The following is a 19,774-nucleotide window of genomic DNA, read 5'->3' as shown; positions in this document are numbered from 1 at the left end:
TGGAACCCGGATCACTAAAGTGAAATTAAGCGATCTGATGTCATTTTTAACCTAAACAAGAAAAGAAGAGGACAACCAATCATTGCAGTTAGGTCTAAATCATACAATGAACTTTAAAAAAATACTGATATATACAGATTTGTACCTTGATTGATTGTTGGATGGGTTTTTGCAAATGAATTATCCCCAAAGTGAAACTTCTGTAGCTGAGAGGAGTTAACCAAAAATATTTCAATCATTAAATAACTATTATTATAAATAATATCAATAAATCATCATTTGTTAATTTCTTAATGGTTTGCTTTTGTTAAAACAGAAAAACACATACCTTTCAAATGTCATTGAAATGCTGTATTTTACATCAATCCATTTCTTTTTGTAGAGTTCACTTGTAGGGGCATGCTCCTGATTTCCACTGAAAAGGAAAAGTGAAATGATTTGTACCGTATATGTGAGGTTATTGCCTAAATGAAGTGCACCTGGACTAAATGAACAGTACCTGGTGGCATTTGCAGTGACAAAGAGCTTCCTCTCAAGTCGACTGTCTGCTTCAATCCCATAGGAGACAATGAAGGAAACCTAAATTCAAATGAAGAAGACAGATTGGAATGACTCCTGTTTTTACTAAACTGTGCAGAAGGGAGAATGGATCATTTGGTCAAAAAAAACAAAAAAAAAAAACAAAAACACAAACCTCAGTTCTGTTCTTGAAAACTGGCTTGTCAATAGTGCAGTCTGTCCTTCCTCGTGATAAGTCATCTTCACTGTCCACAGAGTTGCACTCAATTCTTCCCTTTATTAGAAAACAAAATGACTGCTGGATGCATTGGAAGAGCTGCAGATCAGTGATGAACTGATACAGACTTGATCCTGATGCTTTACCTGCTGAATGGTGAACTTCCTGTAGGAGAGTCCAGCTGGGTACGTGAGAATAACACGGCTGTTGTAGGATTTTTCTCCTCTGTTCTCCACTGTGACTGTGACATCTAAAAGCTCATCAATGCCCAGTTTAACCACTGAGGGTCTGTGGAGTATTAAGGAGGATGAGAACAAGGCAAAACAAGACAAGACTACAGGCATACCAATGTCAGAGTATATCAAATATGATGTACTTTGAGCTTTGATAAACCATGTTATTTTTTTAGTTCAAACAGTAAGGTAAAAATGGCTGTGCTAAGATATTGGCGCTAAATTCATCCCTTTTTATTGAGTTAACATTCTAATATTTGGTTGTTAGCACAAACAAAACAACTGAGTGTCATCACTTTCAAAAATATTAATGATGGTCATGTAAAGACAAGTTAAGTGACATTAAATTCAGCTTGCAAATAACAACACATTTGAAGAAAACAAGATTCACACGCAAAGCTTAAGTTTTGTAACAGTGCCTCACCTGGTGAAGTTGAAATCCACTTTCAGGTTATCAACGCATTTGTTGTCAGTTCCACAGTTGATCTCAAACCCTAACTGTGGAAGAGAGCATAATGGAAAAGTACATATTATACATTATTTAAAGGTGAAGTGTCTTGCCCAAGGACACAACGACCGAGACTGTCCAAGCTGGGGCTCGAACCAGCAACCTTCGGATTACAAGGCGAACTCCCAACTCTTGAGCCACGATCACTTGTACTCACACAACAATCAGCTGGTTTCAGTTGTTTGATAGAGGAGGAAAATAAAGGTGTGGTCTAGGGATGCACCGATACCACTTTTTTGAAAACGAGTACGAGTACTTGCATTTCAGTACTCGCCGATACCGAGTACTTAATAAAAACATGATTTAAATTTACAGGTAACAGCTTTAGTCCTGTAATTTAACAAAAACAAACAAACAAACAAGGGACTAGTTTGGAATTAAGAACATTTATTTAAAATGAAAAGCATGTTGTTTGCAACATATTACAGAATAAATAATTATAAAAAAACAAAATTTTAAATTTGTTCGTCTGTTTTTCTGTTTAGAAGTCACACTAGCACAGTCACAGCTGGGATGACATCAGAGGCTAGTGCGTCGTAGCTGCTCACTTTTTTAGTTAGTTCCTCAAAGGGGCGAGGATGGCAACAGTCGTCTCCATAAGAGCCCATTGGTGAGCGGTGAGATAGTCAGGGAGTTCATGCTCGGACACACGCCCAGCACTCGCTTTTGCTCAATGAGGGACTGGAGTACGTCCTGCTGCAGTCTCTTTATTGGCTGGTTGAGCTGTCCCTGAATGTCCTCGAGGCGGGAGTAGGCTAAGGCGGAATGTTTAAAATGTCCAACTATTTTCCGCCCCACTGCTATAGCATCAGCTATGCTCCTCTGTGCTAATAAGCCCTCGTGAACAACCAGTTGGAGCGTGTGCGCGACATATGGCAGACTTGGGAGCCCTGCGTCATTCATGGCTTTAATCATGTTTTTGGCATTGTCACAAGGCACAACATGTACTGATGTCTTAGGTATACCCCATGTCTGGAGCATTTCCTCAAACACATGCGCTATAGCCTGGCTGGTGTGCGAGCCGCGGAATTGTTTGGCATGTAATGGCTCGTTGCGGCGTGAAACTCGTCTATCCACTGGGAGGTTAGGCTAATCAGCCACACGGGGCTAACCCTGCTTGTCCAAATATCCGTGGTGAAACTAAACGCAGAGGAGGCTTGCAGTAGGCTGTGGATATGTTTTTTCATGGACTCGTGTAGTTTAGGCAGCTCTGTGTCAGTCATGTAGTGGCGGCTTGGGACATCGTATCTGGGCTCCAGAACATGGAGGAGACGCAGGAATCCAACATTTTCTACCTCCGAGAGTGGCTGGTCACTCAATGCAATGTACTTGATAATTGCCTGTGTTATTTTCACAGCATGTAGATTGTCTCTGGACATTTTCTCTCGTCTTGCAAGAGTTTGCTGCAGCGTGGGTTGTGTTGGATTAGAAGCGTGGGTAAACTCCTTGTACTCATTGTCGTGTTGGGATTTTAGGTGCTTGATTAAATTGCTTGTGTTAAATGCACTACCTTTTGAGCCTCCTCTGGACAATTTCGCTGAGCACAATTTGAAGTACGCCTTTGTTTTGTCATGTTCGTTCACTTTGAAATGGTTCCACATGGCTGACATGTCTCGCCTCCCCTTCTCCCCCACTCTGAGCTGCAGCCGGGGCCTGGGGGCGGGCACTCGGCGCCTGTGATTAACCCCTTACACACCGCTCAAACATAGACATTTCTCAGACTGTGGTATCGGTCCCCGGTATTGGGGGACTTTTAACGAGTACGAGTACTTTAGAAAATGTGGTATCGAGGCCGATACCAGATATCGGTATCGGTGCATCCCTAGTGTGGTATACAGCATGGATATGGACAGTACTTTTATTCATAAAGAATGAGAGCATGATGGTAAAGTATAAAGTGAATCAGGAACAGAAACAACTGCATTATGCTGCTGACACAACTTCAGCTCTTTGCAATCAGCTGTACAGACAACATGCGGCCTCTGCTTCTACCTGTTCATGTTTCTAAAGTAGAATCACTGTGGCGATCGCTTGAAAGTCTCTTTTTGTAGGGTTTCATATTTGCTTTTTGCTATCAGCTTTGTATTCATACATAAATACTAAGAGGAAGGTCATATGTCATACTTATCTTAAAAAAAATAAAAAAATAAAAAAATAAATAAATAAATAAAAAAGTCGAATTTCCCAGAGGAACCCACCCGAGGGATAAATAAAGTTCTATCTTATCTTATCTCTTATCTTATGTGTGACTTAAAAACACATTTTTTTTCTGTTTGATATTTATTTCTGAACAGGCAGAAGGCCTTCATGGGCTCAGCTTAAAACATGTCGTCACTGCACTAATGGTGACTCATTTACTTCAAGTACTTGCACAGAAGTCGCTCAAAGAAGTATCAGTCAGTTGCATGCCTACAATAAAATTGATTCAGTAAAGTTAAGGGCAAACCTAAAAGTTTCTCATAACTTCATAAAGACTAGCCTCAGTTGGTCAGCTAATAGGGTTTTTAAAGGTTTACTTACAGGATGAATGGTTGTTGTTTGGGCCTGCGGGGCGAGACTTGGTCTGAGGTTGGTGTTTGAGGCCGAACCATTAAACGTGAATTTGAGCTCATTGGAAAGTTGGTTGAGAGCATCTTTGGGGCAAGCCTGCAAGAAGAGGTTTAGATTCAATGTTGGAGGAGTCTTAAAAGTAAAATTAATTAAACAAAATCTTAAGTTTAATGACTTTGAAGGATTTTAAGATTACTATTAGATCTTACCTCAATGACGAATTTTACAGTTGAACATTTTTTTATTCCCAAGTCAACAGTAACTGATCCAGACTGCTCTCGTTGTTTCCCACTGGTGTAAGCTCGGTTGTTTGGAGGCTTGCGAGTGGCATCCAGTGTTATAGTGTAATCAATCCTTGCTCGAGCTAAAATAGAGAAATATAATTTGATTTTAATGTTGCAAGTTTAAATACATTAAAAATAAAATGATGTGCAGTGATTGAGAAAAAGAGAGAAGGATGATTAACCTGTGCCGACTGCAGACACTCTGCTCATATTAAAGCAGATTTCAGCTGTATTCTCTGACGGTTTTGAGCAGTCTAAATTCTGTGTAGGGATTTTGTTTGGGCTAAACGATACCTCAGCTCTCACCATTACTATGGGTCTTGATCTGGAAAGTAAAAAAAAAAAAAAAAAAAAAAAACACGTGTGAAGGACATGGCAGATGGCTGCCCCTGCCTGAGCCGTGTTCAGACAGAGGTTTCTTCCTGTTAAAGGGGAGAATTTCCTTTGGGAAAGAGAACTTTTGATTTTATCTAATTGTCTGGGTTAAGCTGTGTGGAAGAGAAAATATGGACCTGAGAAATGATATCTAAACCAAAAAGGCAGCTTTAATGCTGAATACTTTCAAAACAAAAGAAAAAAAAAAGCAAGGGATTCAAAACCAGAAATCACAGGACTTATTTAGAGGGAATATGCAACAAGGAACAGAGGGAGACTCAGACAGTATAAAACATCAGATAATGATGGAGATAGGAAACAATGAAACAAAACACAACTGAAAATAATAAACTAATAATTCAGAGAGGTAAGTATGAGAATAAAGGGAAACACTGGGGCGCACTAGAAAGTCAGAAACTAAAAACTTAATAAAAATTGAAGGTCTAAATCATACCCCAAACCCCCAAAAATATAAATGCTGTAAATTATTGTTAATGATTTGTGTAATAATTTAACATAAATCATTAAAGCTTTTAATAAAATATATTTGTAAATGTGCCATTCTTATAATAATGAACTTTAGAATGTACCTAAATATTTGACCATTACCTGGACTTACCTCAGTAAGACAACTCTACCCTTTGAACCCACCGCTAAGTCAGGCAGTTTATCACCACTCTGGTCAAAAGACGACTGACTGATTGACATGCCAAAGAACTTCAGTCCTGACTGGACCTCAGAGCCAGTAATTCTCTGAAATATTTTAATTAATCAGATTTCATAAAATATTGACTTTACTTGATAGATGAGTTTAGACATCTTTGTGAGTACTTTGATGTTGTGTACCTGTGAGTAAGTAGGACTGATTCTTCCTCCTCCTTCCCCATTAAATATGTAGATGCTGCCTTCACCATTATTCTCCAAAGGTGCTCCAACTGCCAAATCCATGAATCCATCTGAGTTTAGATCAGGCAGCACAGCAAGAGAAGAGCCGAACCTTCCTTTGACAGCTGCACGTCCTCTTAGTACTAACGGATCATCAAAATTACACTCCACAATCTGAAAGGAAGAGAGTTAATATTTTATGAACATTAAGAAAGTTGACAAATAAACCGAATAATTTAACTGCAGTAGATAAAACTGTGATTTACCAAACCAGTTAATGTGCAAACATAAACTCTTCCCTCTCTATCAGGCTCCATGTACATTGGGGCTGATATGAAGATTAGATCAGTGATATCATCATTATTTATGTCCATGGTACACACCTCTGCCCCGAAATATGCACCAGTCTGATACTGTGTAAGGAAGATATTATTATTTTTGTATCTGAGATAATAATTTCTATGGAAATTATAATTTAATTCATATCTGTCTTAATACAAATGAATACCTGTGATGAAAAGGGCTCAATCTTTTGGTTTTTCAAGTTTTCTCTGTTAACAGCAAACACAGCTCCTCTGTGTTTATATCTTGGAGCACCAACAACTGTCAGAGAGCCATGCCAGGATTTAGCAATCGCCATGGAGTAACCTAGAATTTTGGTTTTCAAAAGGAGAAGACAGATTAAGATTCCTGATTAATCCTTTTAAATTATGTCTGTTTTGCAAACTATTCTTACCAAGATAGCTGTCAGGCTCCAAAGACACATCCTCATATGTTTTCACCTTCTGGCCTCCTGTTGTGTATTGCACGTAGCCTCCCTTCCACTGGTTTGCACCAACAATAGACATCTGAATTCCCTACAGTGTAGAAAGAAAATACATTTTATAGACAATTTATTTTACATTTAAAATCTGGACTGTGTTTAACCTGTATTTGCCATTAGAACTTAAAAACTGCCACAAAGGCACATGTGAATCTTTCTTTCTATGACTAGACTGTCTGGTGAGTTTCAGGTAGTTTTAATTACCTCGGGCACATAAACTGCACTGAATCCCTCTTGAGACATTTCCATTTTCAGTGACTCTCCACTGCTTTGAGATCCTGTAACAGAAAAATAAATGAGAAGGTAAAAGAGAGACACGATGAGCCAAATTCAATTTGAAGGTTCATTTTTTTAAAAACTACTGAGCATTTATTGCTCATTTCACAAAATGTAAAGTTACATTTGCTTTTACAGGTGACTTTACTGAATACAGTACAATAAAGTTAATACAATGTACTAATTTTAGTTGCTTCTTATTGTAGCATTTTACACAACAAATGAAAGTCAACTGCTTCAATTCCAGAAGGACACAGATCCTCATAATGAATGTGAAAAAAATCCCTTGTAAAAAAGTGAACAGCTGAAAGTAGCATTTATTACAGTGCAATTATTTTAATTTTTGAAACATTTACAGGAATTTTAACAAAGTTGTAACAATAAATTTAGGTTTGTACCTTCGATTGAGAAAATTTTGTCCTGTAGATTCTGTCTTATTACTTCAAGTGCGTCGAAGTTCTCCACTTGAAAGACGTGTTTGTTTGAGGGAGATGATGCAATGGTGTCCAGTTCTCTTCTGGCATCAGGTTTATTAAATGCATTCCCCACCTTGTTGACAAATATTTTTGAGTCCTCATACTACAAAAATTTTTTGCTCACTTTATTAAAATACATTCGTTAAACTTCACTTGATTTACAAACAGGTTTTAAACTCTCTAACACTGAATAGAACCTAAATCCATGATAACATTTATGTCATGCTGTAAAATAGTTTGTACACATATTTTTTCCTCTACTGGCTGTATTTGTATTACACACATATCTCATGTTTCCATTAGTAATTCAGCTTTTTCATTTAAGAGACTTCATTTAAATTTTACATGGTCAGTGAGTTTGGCTTTGATTTAAATAAATGCACTACATGTACATTATATGGTGCATATACAAATGTGTGGCCAGCATGTAACCAAAACTCCTAATCTTTGAATTCGGGTGTTTTCGGTCATATCACTACAGGCAAAAAAACATTCAATCGCTTAGCCATGCAGTCTGAATTTACAAATATTTGTGAATGAGTGAGTCATTCTAAAGAGCTCACTGAATTTAAGTGTAGTACTGTAATATGATCGCACTGCTGCAACAAGTCACCAAATTTTATTTGGTCTGCCTGTATATTTCATGATTGACTTTAAGCCAAGCAACTTCAGGATCTGTAGTGAGTGGGTGGTTCAGGACTTTTCTCCCTATAGTGCAGCATAATGTGACTGTAGTGTGACAACTGAATAAAACTCATTATTATAAAACTCAACATACTGCAGGTTTAAATAATGGAAGTACTTACCCCAATAGCAAATCGAACAATGTTTTTACTCTCTGCTAGCTGTGCTGCACCTCCCAGATCAGTCCGATCATGAGATTGTCCATCAGTAAGTACTATCAAGACCTTCTTGACATTTTGTCTGGAACCTCTTTGTGGTGTGAAAACATTGTTCCTGTCAAATAAAAAAACAAATCTCATTTCAAAATATTGTTTTACAGTTGATCTTGTAAATTATACACAATCAGGTAAACTGCATTATTATTATTATTATTTCTACATGTCATTCTCTTTGGCAATTTTTTAAACTTTTTGTACAAATCAACGTTATGCAAGTTTGTTTGTTTGTTTGTTTTATTTTTTTCAAATTAAACTCAGCAAATATTTGAATTTAGCCTTAGTTGGGGCCATATCATCTTCTCAGTAGAAGATGACACTCTGAAGCACAAGTTTGTGTACAGTGTGTCTTTTAAAAGGCTTCCCTCAGTCATACAGTCCACACAGTACTTAATGTGATCAGATTTATGGAAAAAAATCAACTGGACAATAATATATCTGCACTTCTTCACTATTATAACTGCATTACTTACACAACATATCTGATGGCCTTGGCTGTGTAAGTAGCTCCCTCCTGTTGACTGATGTCATTGATGTCAGTCTCCACTGATCCAGATGAGGAAAATTTCTTAAAGTAAAAGTGAACCTCAGGTGAAGTAGAGAACTGGGAAACAGAAAACTGAAAAAGAGAGAAAAAATACTTAATAGAAATAAAAATGTAGCTATTTTATGTCTTTGCTATGATTTTGCTGACAGAGAGACAGCAGCTGCTCACCTGTGTGTCACTTAAGAGAAATGATTCGATTAGATCTTTCACAAATTTCTTCATTGTTTGAAAAGCAGTATTATCTATACTGCCTGAACCATCCAACAGAAAGGCAATGTCTGCTTGTGTTCTACACTCTGTCAAAGAGATGGATTCAAAATTATATTGTTTTAAACTCATATCATGCAAGCAAAATGATTTTGTACCTTGGTAAAGGGTCAGTGAATACCACACATTTAAACATAGTCCCTTTAAAGTGTCCCCTTCGAACATTTTAGAGGGCACCACTAAATGTAATCAGGTACCAGGAGTAATGATATACATGGTGTGTGTGTGTGTGTGTGTGTGTGTGTGTGTGTAAGAGAGACAGAGACAGAGACAGAGAAGCAAAGACCATTTACTGTTACCTTGAATAGAAGAAGGTACGGGTGGTCCAAGCCTATTATGACGGCCCAACTGAAAGCACACACCGTTGTACATGGTGATACTTCTGCAGTCCTTCGGAATGGTTGGACCACACACCTGAGAGGAGACAAAGCCAAGATGCCATAATTCAGCCGGTTGAGTATTTTTTGTAACTTAAACAATTATTAATTCTATATAAAATCAAACAAATCGGGGGGGGGGAGAGAAATTCCGACACAACTCTCTGCTGACTTTTAGTCTGTTTAAGAGAGAGAGAGAGAGAGAGAGAGAGAGAGAGAGAGAGAGAGAGAGAGAGAGAGAGAGAGAGAGAGAGAGAGAGAGAGAGAGAGAGAGAGATACAATCACTGGTAATGTCTGCAGTTAAGTAACTCACCACAGTGTTTTGTGCTGTCGGATCACTTTTCATTGTCAAACCAAGCGACATGTTGACTGCAAACTCTGGTGCTGTATTGAAAGCATTACAAATGTGTTAAAACACTCCTAAGGACAGAGAGACTCAAGAGGAGCTTCTATCCCCAAGCCATCCGTGCCCTAAACACACACACCCGCCTTCTCACATCATCTATAATTGACTGAGTCAGGACTCTTCCAGACACTAAACCAATGCACAATGTACATTTCAAATTCCTTTAATTTTAAATAGGTTTATATTGTCTATCCTGTAAAATAGTCAGATGTCTATTCATATTAATGTACAGAATTCACCTGCTTGCTGCTACTACTGCACATTCACCCAGTGTGTGTGTGTGTGTGTGTGTGTGTGTGTGTGTGTGTGTGTGTGTGTGTGTGTGTGTGTGTGTGTGTGTGTATATATATATATATATATATATATATATATATATATAATGTTCTTCCTCTACACCCCCCCCCCCCAATTTTTGCACATGTCAAGGAGCGTGTCAGGCTACATTTCACTGTGTGTTATACTTGTATAACTATGCATGTGACAAATAAAGAACCTTGAACCTTGAAAGAAAAAAAATACACTTTGTGTAAGGAAGAAAACAATATTCAAATTGAGAACTACAAAGTGCCACAATTCATGATAACTATAAGAAGTGGTATCGTCTAGACTGGAAACTGAGATAAACAGTAGTTTTCATCTGGTATATTTTCAAAATGAAGGAATGCAAAACAAAACTCAGTTTTACTTTTCTTCGTCACTATTGTCAAAATTTAAGAAATGTTTTCTTGTTTTTATCATCAGTTGGAAAGTTTATTTCATTTTTAAGGCTGAACGTTACATACTAAGATATCTAATATGGAAATCTACTGTAACTGTGATTTGATTTAAACAAATGTATGCGACAGGATCTATGGATATCTATTTTTATGGCAAAATACTATCCGAGTTTTAGCACATTTAGAAATGAATGGTTACCTACCTTGAAATTGTAAATCTTGGCAGTTTGGGGGAGAAGTGGTGCAGCTGTATATTTTCCCTCTTCCATTTTGTGAATGCTGTTCCAGTGGAGCACTGACGAGCAAACTAACAAAATAAATCCAGTCAATCATGTAAGTCTAGAAAGCAAACTCTAATTAAATAAACTCCATATGTCCATATAGCATAACAGAGACGGTAAATAAATAAAATAGAAATAGCAGTAATGTTAAACATGCAGCTGTAAACCCGCTTTCAACATAACAATGCATGTCCGGACTTACTCTGATTGTCTTTGCACCACCTGGTAGCCAAAACCAGCAGCAGAGTTACTCAGGGTCTTCCAAGCCACGGGATCAATATTGCAACCAAGTGCAGCTTTTAACACTGAGGAATAATGAATACAAATCTTTAAAATCACTGTAAAAAAAGATAACATTATTATTATAGCACTACTAATCATAATGACATTTCGGAAACTGTTTACGCTGTGTTAGTCTAATTTATTCTACCTCTCGAGTACCAGAGTGTTTCTTTCATTACCACTAGAGTGCACTAGAGTAAGACAATTTAAAGGTAGTAACTTCTCACTTATAAAACTTTAATGTGGAGCCCATTTTGTTTGTTTGCTTTCCTTTTTTTTTTTTGCCTGTCCCGTTCAGTACTTTAGCAATCAGAATTATTGTCTGAAGGTCAATGGATTTATTTTTCCAAGTGGGTCAGTATGGCTTTGCCATATTGGTCCACTTGATTGATCTTTATTATTAACATTATTATTTATTTATTTATTTTATTTTAAGTTATTATAGACTGGACAGAGATGAATGGAGGCTAAGAAAGGGAAAAAGAAAGAATGGGAGGGAAAGAAAAACAGAGGGGAAGAGGGACACTGAGAGAAGACACAAAAAAAAAAAAAAAAAAAAAAAAAAAATCAGCTGGATCACCTGTTGGAATAAAAAAGAAAAAAGAAAACAAGCAAAAAGACAACAACACAGTAGGGAGACCACAGCAACAACCTAGATGAGTAGTGTAACAATAAATAGTAAATACTGGATGGTATTGAGGGGCACGTAAGACTGACAGTGCGCAGTATGCTTTGAGGCCAGAGCCAAGGAAGGGTAGTTTGTGTCTTTGAACACCTGTGTGGACAACTGTGTGCGTGAACACACTTGTTTTCAAAAGGTCTCTCCATGTAATGATCTGCTAGAAGGTGTGGGGAGCCATAGCCCCGTCCCCCAGGGCATGAAGCAGACATGGAGGAGATCCAGCCCCCAGACATCCAGAGGTCTTCCAGAGTGTGAAAGGACCCAAGTCCCCAAGGCCCTGCCAGAGCCCCAGCTCGATTAAGTCGAAGATTAATTCCTGTCTGCGTACAGTGGTCTTCCCACGCGTGTATTCATTAAAATCAATTGTTTGACCAAGATCTTCTGGACCTGGTTGTTTGTACTCTCCTTCCTCAATTATGTGAACCTTAACACTGCACAGAGAATAGAAATCAAATATTCTTCAGAAAGTTTTTCCAATGTCTGTTGCTGAAGTTGTCATAAATGTAGGCACTGTAGGTTGCTTTGCTTTCACTATTCTGTCCAATTCATCCCAAACCAGCTCGATGGGGTTCAAGTCTGGAGATTGTAATGACCACTCCATGTCTTCAAGCTTACCATCTTGTTCTTTCCTCCTAAGGTAGTTCTGGCACAGCTTAGACTTATGTTTTGGGTCATTATCCTGCTGTAGGATGAACCCCTGACCAACTAGGCACATACCAGAGGGTATTGTAAGCAGAATGCTGTGGTAGCCATTTTAGTTCAGGGTGCCTCTCAGTCTGTACAAGTCACTGACCCTGAATCCAGCAAAACAGCCGCAGATCATCACACTTTCTCCTCCATGTTTGATAGTTGATGCCACACACTGTGGAAACATCCTTTCACCTACAGTACTTCAAGGCATACAAAAATCCTGCGTGATTTCAAATTTCAATTTATCAGTCCATAATACCTTCTTCCAGTCTTTAGTAATCAAAGGCTGGTGTTTCATTGCCCAGACAAGCCTCTTTGTCTTATTGTGGCATCGTAGCAATGGCTTTCTTGCTGCAACTCGTCCTGTCTAACCTGCAGCTTAAAGTCTTCTCTTCACAGCTGAAACTGGGACTTGCTTACTACGCCCACTACTAAGCTGTGCTTAAAGCTGTTGTCCTGTGAGCCACCTATCACACAAGCTGTTAATTCTCAGAAACTTGTCCTCTGATTCAGTTGTGGCTTTGGGTCTGCCAGACCTCTTCCTGTCAGAGTTTTCTGAGAGCCTTTTGTTTGATAAAGCTATGTGATGGTACCATATTACATAATAACACTTTATAATAATGCCACACTGTAAAGAGTTAGTAATGTATTAATAAGTGCTAAATTCATCATTTATAAAGCTTTAATCCTGCTTAGTATGTAATTTGTAAATACAGATTTGTTTATTAAATGTTTGCTCTTGATTGATAATCTTATATTCAGTATAAAGATAACTTTAGATCTTTATAAAGTCTAGATAAGTGAATAACCAAGTATTTAGATGTGGATTTACATATATGATTGAATATGAGCTCATTGTTTGCAAGTGACATTGACGTTTTATAAATATTTATTTTATACTGTCATTCATGGTTAATTCAGGCAGTTACCACTTGTACTTAACCGTCCTGTTATGTTAGTTAGCACAGCAATGATGTTCCTGGGTCAATTTGACTTGAGGCATGCCAAGTTATCCAAAAATGTAAGCAATCAAAAAATTCCAATGGACATGTTTATATCTCATTAGTAAATCCAATACTAACTATTTCAATAATAACATAACATAATTTCCCTAGGGATTAATAAAGTATTCTGATTCTGATTCAATCGATATTTATTGCAAATATGTTCTGCTTCCCCGATAGCTTTATAATTTCAAGAATGATTCAGTTATTAGTTGTAGTTAGTTGGCCAACTATTGCATTTAGTTGGCCAAGACCAGCTTTAATTGACAGACTTGATGCCTGCCACACAAGTCATGCTATGACATGATATAACACAGCTTCCTAAAAAAAAGTTAATATGATATCAAACGATGCTATTTTTTTCATGTCAAAATGTTCTGTAACTACATTGAAATGCAAATGTTCTTTTTCTTCTCGACACAACCGCAATTGTGTTGTTGTGGCTTTTAACCCTTTAAAACCGATCGGAGCGGGCACGCTCTGTTTTGCATAACTATTTTTAAATCCCGTAGCACTGCAACCACGTAAGCTAGCGCAAAAATGTTTTTTGCATATGAAACCGGAGGAGTTGTACTTACATCTTATGTCATCAGCTTGTCCTAGGTCACGGTTTCCTTCCACATATAGCTTTGCAAAAACTGCATAAAAAGCGCTTGCAGCAACACAAACAAAATATTCCAGAAACACGCTTTGCCGATCCGATCAGCTGTTCATAACACTTCCTATGTTGGAATAGACGTCAGCGCGAACTTTCACATGTCCACCATTACCTGCCCGAAACCGGAAGTGACGTCGTTTTCGCAGAAATGTAGTTTTATACCATCAGGGCCTCATGAGCCTATACTGGTGTTTTTAAAAGTTATCTTTGACTTTATGACTTTCTGTGTCGTTTCTGGGATGCTTAGGACTCATATTGCACTGCTGGAAATAGTTTATTTTGATGCATATGGTGCTTTTTTGCAAATTTGCACTATAATATTTATTTTCGTTTTTCCTGCAGTATATAAAAAATTGGTGTATTTCAAAAATAAAACTATGAAGACACTCAAAATAAATTTCCTGTGGTAGGAAACTATTTTGTGCAACTTTTTTGTATTTACAGTTTTGAGGGATAAGCCTCTTAAATTTCTCTAACTAGAAATATATGTTAAAAAAACAAAAATGATTTAAACATTTTTTTGTAGTTTATTGCACTTTTTTGCAATTTATGTAATTACTATGCACTTAATGCATACATATTATTAAAATCTGAGTTATAATGGTTGTATTGATGTATAGCAACTTGAAATGCTCCCAAAAATGGCACTACAGCGTGTAAAAATATAATTTAAGCTCTGGCGAACTTGGTTCTATGGTAGGTCTTAAAGGGTTAAAGAATATACCATTTTTATTTATTTTTACACAGTTGTGAATGTACATTATATCACAACATTAAGAAAAACATAATTAAAAAGATTATTGCACTTTCTGTATTTAGAAGGAAGTCTGCAGTTTTTATTGCAGAAAGTACCAATCAGTCCCGTGGCTGGCTATATGCTCCCTTAAACAAATTTCCTACCCCTTAAATCAAACTTAATAAATAACAAAATAAGAAATAAAATAGATTACCCACAAACATGAATATGGACAAGATTTACTACAGTAGCTGAAAAATCCACTAGAAAAGGCACAAATGAGATGGTTTCACATAGGGCTGCACGATTAATTGTACCTAGCTATCTGGACTGAGCATAGAAACAGAGAGGTCACAGGGGTGACTGTGGATTCAATGTTTTTTGGTAAAACACAATGTGAAAAAAAACATTGCTATGTCAAGAGTATTGGTAGTGCTATATATTTCTCTGTGTAAAGGAGTTGGGGCCTCGCGGGACTCCTGAATGGTAAATGGCCTGCATTTGTATGGTGCTTTACTCAGTCCCTAAGGACCCCAAAGCGCTTTACACTACATTCAGTCATTCACACACTGGCAATGGCAAGCTACGTTGTAGCCACAGCTGCCCTGGGGCGCGCTGACAGAGGCGAGGCTGCCGGACACTGGCGCCACCGGGCCTTCTGACCACCACCAGTAGGCAGACATTGGGTTAGTATCTTGCCCAAGGATACTTGACAGGAGGCAACCTGGGATCGAACCACTGATCTTCTGATTAGTGGCTGACCTGCTCTGCCACCTGAGCTACAGCCACCCAACCTTGAGACATGATGCAGCGGGTAATGATGATGACATTGCTTCAGGTATTTTTCTACAACTGATGGAATATACCTTAGAGAAGGATGAGAAGCTTTTGCCTCAAAAGTGATGGGACCAGGGATAGGTGCAATGTGGAAAATGTGTCTGTGATAATACGGTTCATCGGGAATTCCATGCCAGAGGAGCATCTTACTGGGTTGCTTGACTTGCAACAACTTAATGCAAAGTACATCACCTCTGAGATACTGTTACATCTTTCTGATGCTGGCTACAATGCTGACAGTATACTTTGCCAGTTTTATGATGGGGCTTCTGTAATGAGTAGGATTAAATGTGGTGTACACGCTTTGAGAGGATTGACAAATATGTCCCATACATCCACTGCTACAACAACCAACTGCACTTAGTGGTTGTGCATGCCATTAGAGTGAGCCATGTGCAAAAAGATTTTTTAGTCTTTCTAGTTCACTCTACAACTTTTTTCACCACCACTATGTGCTCAATAAACATGATGCGCCTTGTCTAAAAAGGCTGCTTGAGATCAGATGGTCAAGCCACTATGTGGTGACAAGGTGCACTGTGGAAAATCAAGAAGAAATCCTTAGTATCCTGTCTGAGATGACAGAGGATGATAATGCTGTGCACCGAGGCATCAGGCCTGTTATGCCAAATTAAGAGGCATCAATTCTTTGAGATTGGAAAGTTCCTACTGTGGGTGCACTTAAAACCAGCAAATGCTATTCTATAGTGTCAGTGAATTGATCTGTGCAGTGCCTCTGAGGTTGTTAGTGCAGCACTTGACTCCTTAAAAAACATCTGTGAGGATGACTGCTGGGGGGTGTCATCTCCTGCTGAGGAGGAGTCACATCCAACAAAGAGAAGGAAAACAATGAACAAACAAAGTGTTGCGCTCTCAACTTTGGACCATACAGACTCTGGTGACCCTATGATTCTCCCCATCAGTCTCTGAAAAGATCCCTGCTCAACATCCTTGACAGGGACTTTCAAGAATGGAAACTAGATTTTCACATAAGAATATTGAAAATTGTTTGTAACAGTCCTGCTAATTGGTGTGTCTTCAGCATCGTATGAGAGTTCCTTCTCCACTTTGTCATAGGTCTTAACCCCTATCGTCACACCATGTTACATAAAAGAAAGATAAATTTGGTGATCTTGGCCCAATAGAAGTTCATAATGAATAACTTGGATATGGATGAAAGTTTTTGGAAAGGGAAACAGGAGACTGTTATTGTAGAGTGGATTGAGGAGAAAGGAGAGTGTTTAGTTGCAAACACAGAGTTCTGTTTGTTGTAATTAAAAAAAAAAAAAAAGACAAAAAAAGTTAATATGTTCTGTTCTAAATCCGTTGTGTTCTACAAATTAGTTTGAGTGTTGTAGGAAGAGACATGGTGAATTGTGTGTGTGTGTTTTATTACTATGCAAACTCTTTTTAGTTTTGTAAATATTGGCTATATTGAGAGGTCTCATTTTATTCTTACTTAATCTTGCCAATTAATTTGAGATTTGGGCCATCCAATTAAGATAAATTTTATGTTGTTGGTTGTAAAGATCCTGATGGATATTTGGTGTTCTTTATTTTTTTATTCTATTTTCCTACCCTTTTAGTTTTGTTAATATTGGCAATAGTGAGAAGTGTTATTGTTGGGTTCGAATATATTTGATACAGGCCATCCAATTAAGGTAACTGTCATGTTTTTAGCTTTTATAATCTGATGAGAAATATTTTATTTTTTGCTGTTTTATTTTTCAGTTTTCCCCCTGAGGGATAGCCACCTTAACATGGTCAGGGGGTTTGCATGCCTCAGTGACCCTAAGAACTAGACCAGGAGAAGCTTAGCCTTTAGGTGGGACAGCCAATCCAATTACATGACAAAAACAGTTATCCACAGCACCCCACCCCTTTCCCTGCTCCATTGCCACAATATGCACATTGCTACATTTCTGTCTGCCCCCTCATATATGCCTGTCTAGAACCGGCCCAGGTCAGTCCATTTTTCATAGGTTGCTGTAATTCACAAATAGAAAATGAAAAACAAAATCAGAAGGTACAAAATTGTCTTACCTGACAATAACGTAGCACTGAATATCAAGTCCATGGTGTTGCTCCCGACAAAAGATTAAGTGTGATTTCTTTTCTTTTTTTAAAGAGTACTACTAGTACTGGAAGTTTTGAGTCAGATTACAAATTCATGTAGACGATATCAGAAAAACTGTAAGGCTGAATTTATTTTCTATCAATTAAATTAATTTTTATGGGTTGGAAATGCTTCCCACAACATTTTGTGTTAGCAGTACTTGTAAATTGATCTGTAAATTCAGAAAGTAACTGCTTTTCTGCAAATCTTTTATATGTTTCTACCAGTCCTTCAAATAGAAATAACAGCCTGTTTATTTTCCCCTGTTTGCTTTTCTCCGCGTCTCCCTAACACACTGTTAAATTGTTCCTCTTGTATCATTTAAAGCAATTGTGTCCCGTCAACTCTCCCTTAAAGACACAGTACAGCCACTTCGCAACGGATTTCGGTCCTGAACCAAAGTAATGGAGAGAATTTTGCTTCAAAAGTCTAACAAATGAGTACGATATGATCCACACGTGTAAACTAAGATGTACAAATGTGTACAATGATTTGAGGACTCACAAGCTTTAATCCACACCCAAATACGAAGCAACCTGGCCACACGTAAAACTACTTTACAAAATTAAATACCGACCATTAACGCACAGCTTACTTTAGGTTCAGCCCCACGAATCCGATTATTTTACCTTACGAAAACCTGTGCGTACAAATGTCGAAAAACACGTAACATCTCTCTCGCTCACCAACAACCCATTTAATACGTGCGGACGAATCGTCTGGAACGCGAAGATCGAGGTCGTATTTCAGATGCATTGTCCCAGTGTAAAAATGACTGCAAAGGATGATCCACAGTGACGGCCCCACCCACTTGCAGCTGTGCACTAAACATTTATAGGCTACTGCTAAGTGTCTGTAATTGGTAACTCCGAGCTTTCTGATAAAGAGGTTGCGAGTTGTTCAATTTATTTAGAAAAAGGAGTTTACATGTTTTGGCAAAACAAAACAAAACAAAAGAAAAAACAGATGTCCCATTTTTACACTGGGACTTGAATGCATCTTACATTTGTGGATCTCTGCGAGGGGGGCTGCCTGAAACTTGTGTTATGAAGTGCAAACAACAACAAATAATACTCTAGGTTTAAAAAAAATGTAAATCGTTCTTCAACTGCAAGTGACTCCTTAGTTCTTGTGTACTTTTTTCATTCTAATCTCCTAAATGGTAGTGGCACACTGTAACTATTAAATCACTACTATACTAAACTGAATCTCCTTTCTCAAATATGCTGTGAATACATGATGTTGACAGGAAAGATGTGTTATTAACATTAAAACACATGTATCAGTAAAAGATTTTACAGGAATAGGACACGCAGAAGTTGTACAAAGTGAAAAACAGGCAGTGATTACAAACAGGACACTGAAAAGCAACGTGCCAAGGAACAAAGGGAAGCACCCGAGTATATTCACTGAATTACCATCAATTATATAACTTCAACCTTACTAAGAGGAAGACTTTTTTTTACCTTACTTTTTCTATCTCATACAAAAACATGCTGTGCAGGTAGAATATTGTAAGTGTTTGTGGTAATTCAAAAGCTGGCTAAATTACCTGAACTACTTACATATTTTATAAAGCCACTGAGGCAACAGTTTCTGAATGCTGGATTCTTAATTGTAGTTAGATTGTGGCTGGTAAAGATGAAAATGCATACAGAATATAAACTACAGAATTTGGTTTCACTTTGTTAGTAATAAACAGCTGCAAAAGAAATAGACAAAATGCACAAACATGCATCAAAACAGTCACGGTCGTGGCTGTTTACAGTCTTAATTGCACTCACTGTCATCTTCATAATCATAATGATCAGTAGGTGACAAGTGGATCAGCACACACTTAAGATTATAGTTTCACTTCTATAAAAAACATGCTCTGCAAACCTGCAGTTTCCTGTGTGCACTTTGTACAGAGTGTACTAAAAGCAACCGGTTATTTGCCTTTTCTACATCTGTTCTCAAAAACAGGAAATGGTTCAAAGTCACATAGACATTTAGATTGCTTAAACAACAGAAAAACACATTTCATGAAGCTGATCAAATTATATAAAAACAAAAATCTCTTGACAACTATACATCACATTACTGTGTATGAATAATAACAAAGAAACTTTGAAGATGCAGAGCATGTGGTC

General features: G+C 37.7%; 1 protein-coding gene across 5 annotated transcripts in view; it reads right to left on the bottom strand.

Annotated features, from left to right (window-relative positions):
* Positions 1-18,455, bottom strand: part of LOC101465851 (integrin alpha-M) — a 41,337-nt gene extending 22,882 nt beyond the window's left edge. For 2 of the 5 annotated variants that reach the window (XM_076887459.1, XM_076887461.1), the window contains exons 1-24: positions 10,843-13,866; positions 10,563-10,666; positions 9,551-9,621; positions 9,159-9,273; positions 8,761-8,888; positions 8,519-8,664; positions 7,953-8,103; positions 7,069-7,219; positions 6,599-6,672; positions 6,308-6,428; positions 6,080-6,219; positions 5,838-5,984; positions 5,533-5,745; positions 5,306-5,439; positions 4,494-4,636; positions 4,237-4,391; positions 3,998-4,123; positions 1,394-1,467; positions 883-1,024; positions 695-793; positions 500-579; positions 329-415; positions 146-206; positions 1-51 (exon numbers count right to left, since the gene is read on the bottom strand). The exon at positions 1-51 is cut by the window's left edge and continues 48 nt beyond it. In XM_076887459.1, the coding sequence (XP_076743574.1) occupies positions 1-51; positions 146-206; positions 329-415; positions 500-579; positions 695-793; positions 883-1,024; positions 1,394-1,467; positions 3,998-4,123; positions 4,237-4,391; positions 4,494-4,636; positions 5,306-5,439; positions 5,533-5,745; positions 5,838-5,984; positions 6,080-6,219; positions 6,308-6,428; positions 6,599-6,672; positions 7,069-7,219; positions 7,953-8,103; positions 8,519-8,664; positions 8,761-8,888; positions 9,159-9,273; positions 9,551-9,621; positions 10,563-10,666; positions 10,843-11,021 (2,892 nt within the window). In that variant the 5' untranslated portion in view covers positions 11,022-13,866. The other 3 variants (XM_076887460.1, XM_076887462.1, XM_076887463.1) reach the window with 3 other exon arrangements.
* Between the last annotated feature and the right edge of the window lie 1,319 nt (positions 18,456-19,774).

This window comes from Maylandia zebra, linkage group LG8, assembly GCF_041146795.1.
Source record: "Maylandia zebra isolate NMK-2024a linkage group LG8, Mzebra_GT3a, whole genome shotgun sequence".
In the NCBI taxonomy this organism is placed as follows: Eukaryota; Metazoa; Chordata; class Actinopteri; order Cichliformes; family Cichlidae; genus Maylandia; species Maylandia zebra.
This window is presented reverse-complemented; position numbering and strand designations above follow the sequence as displayed.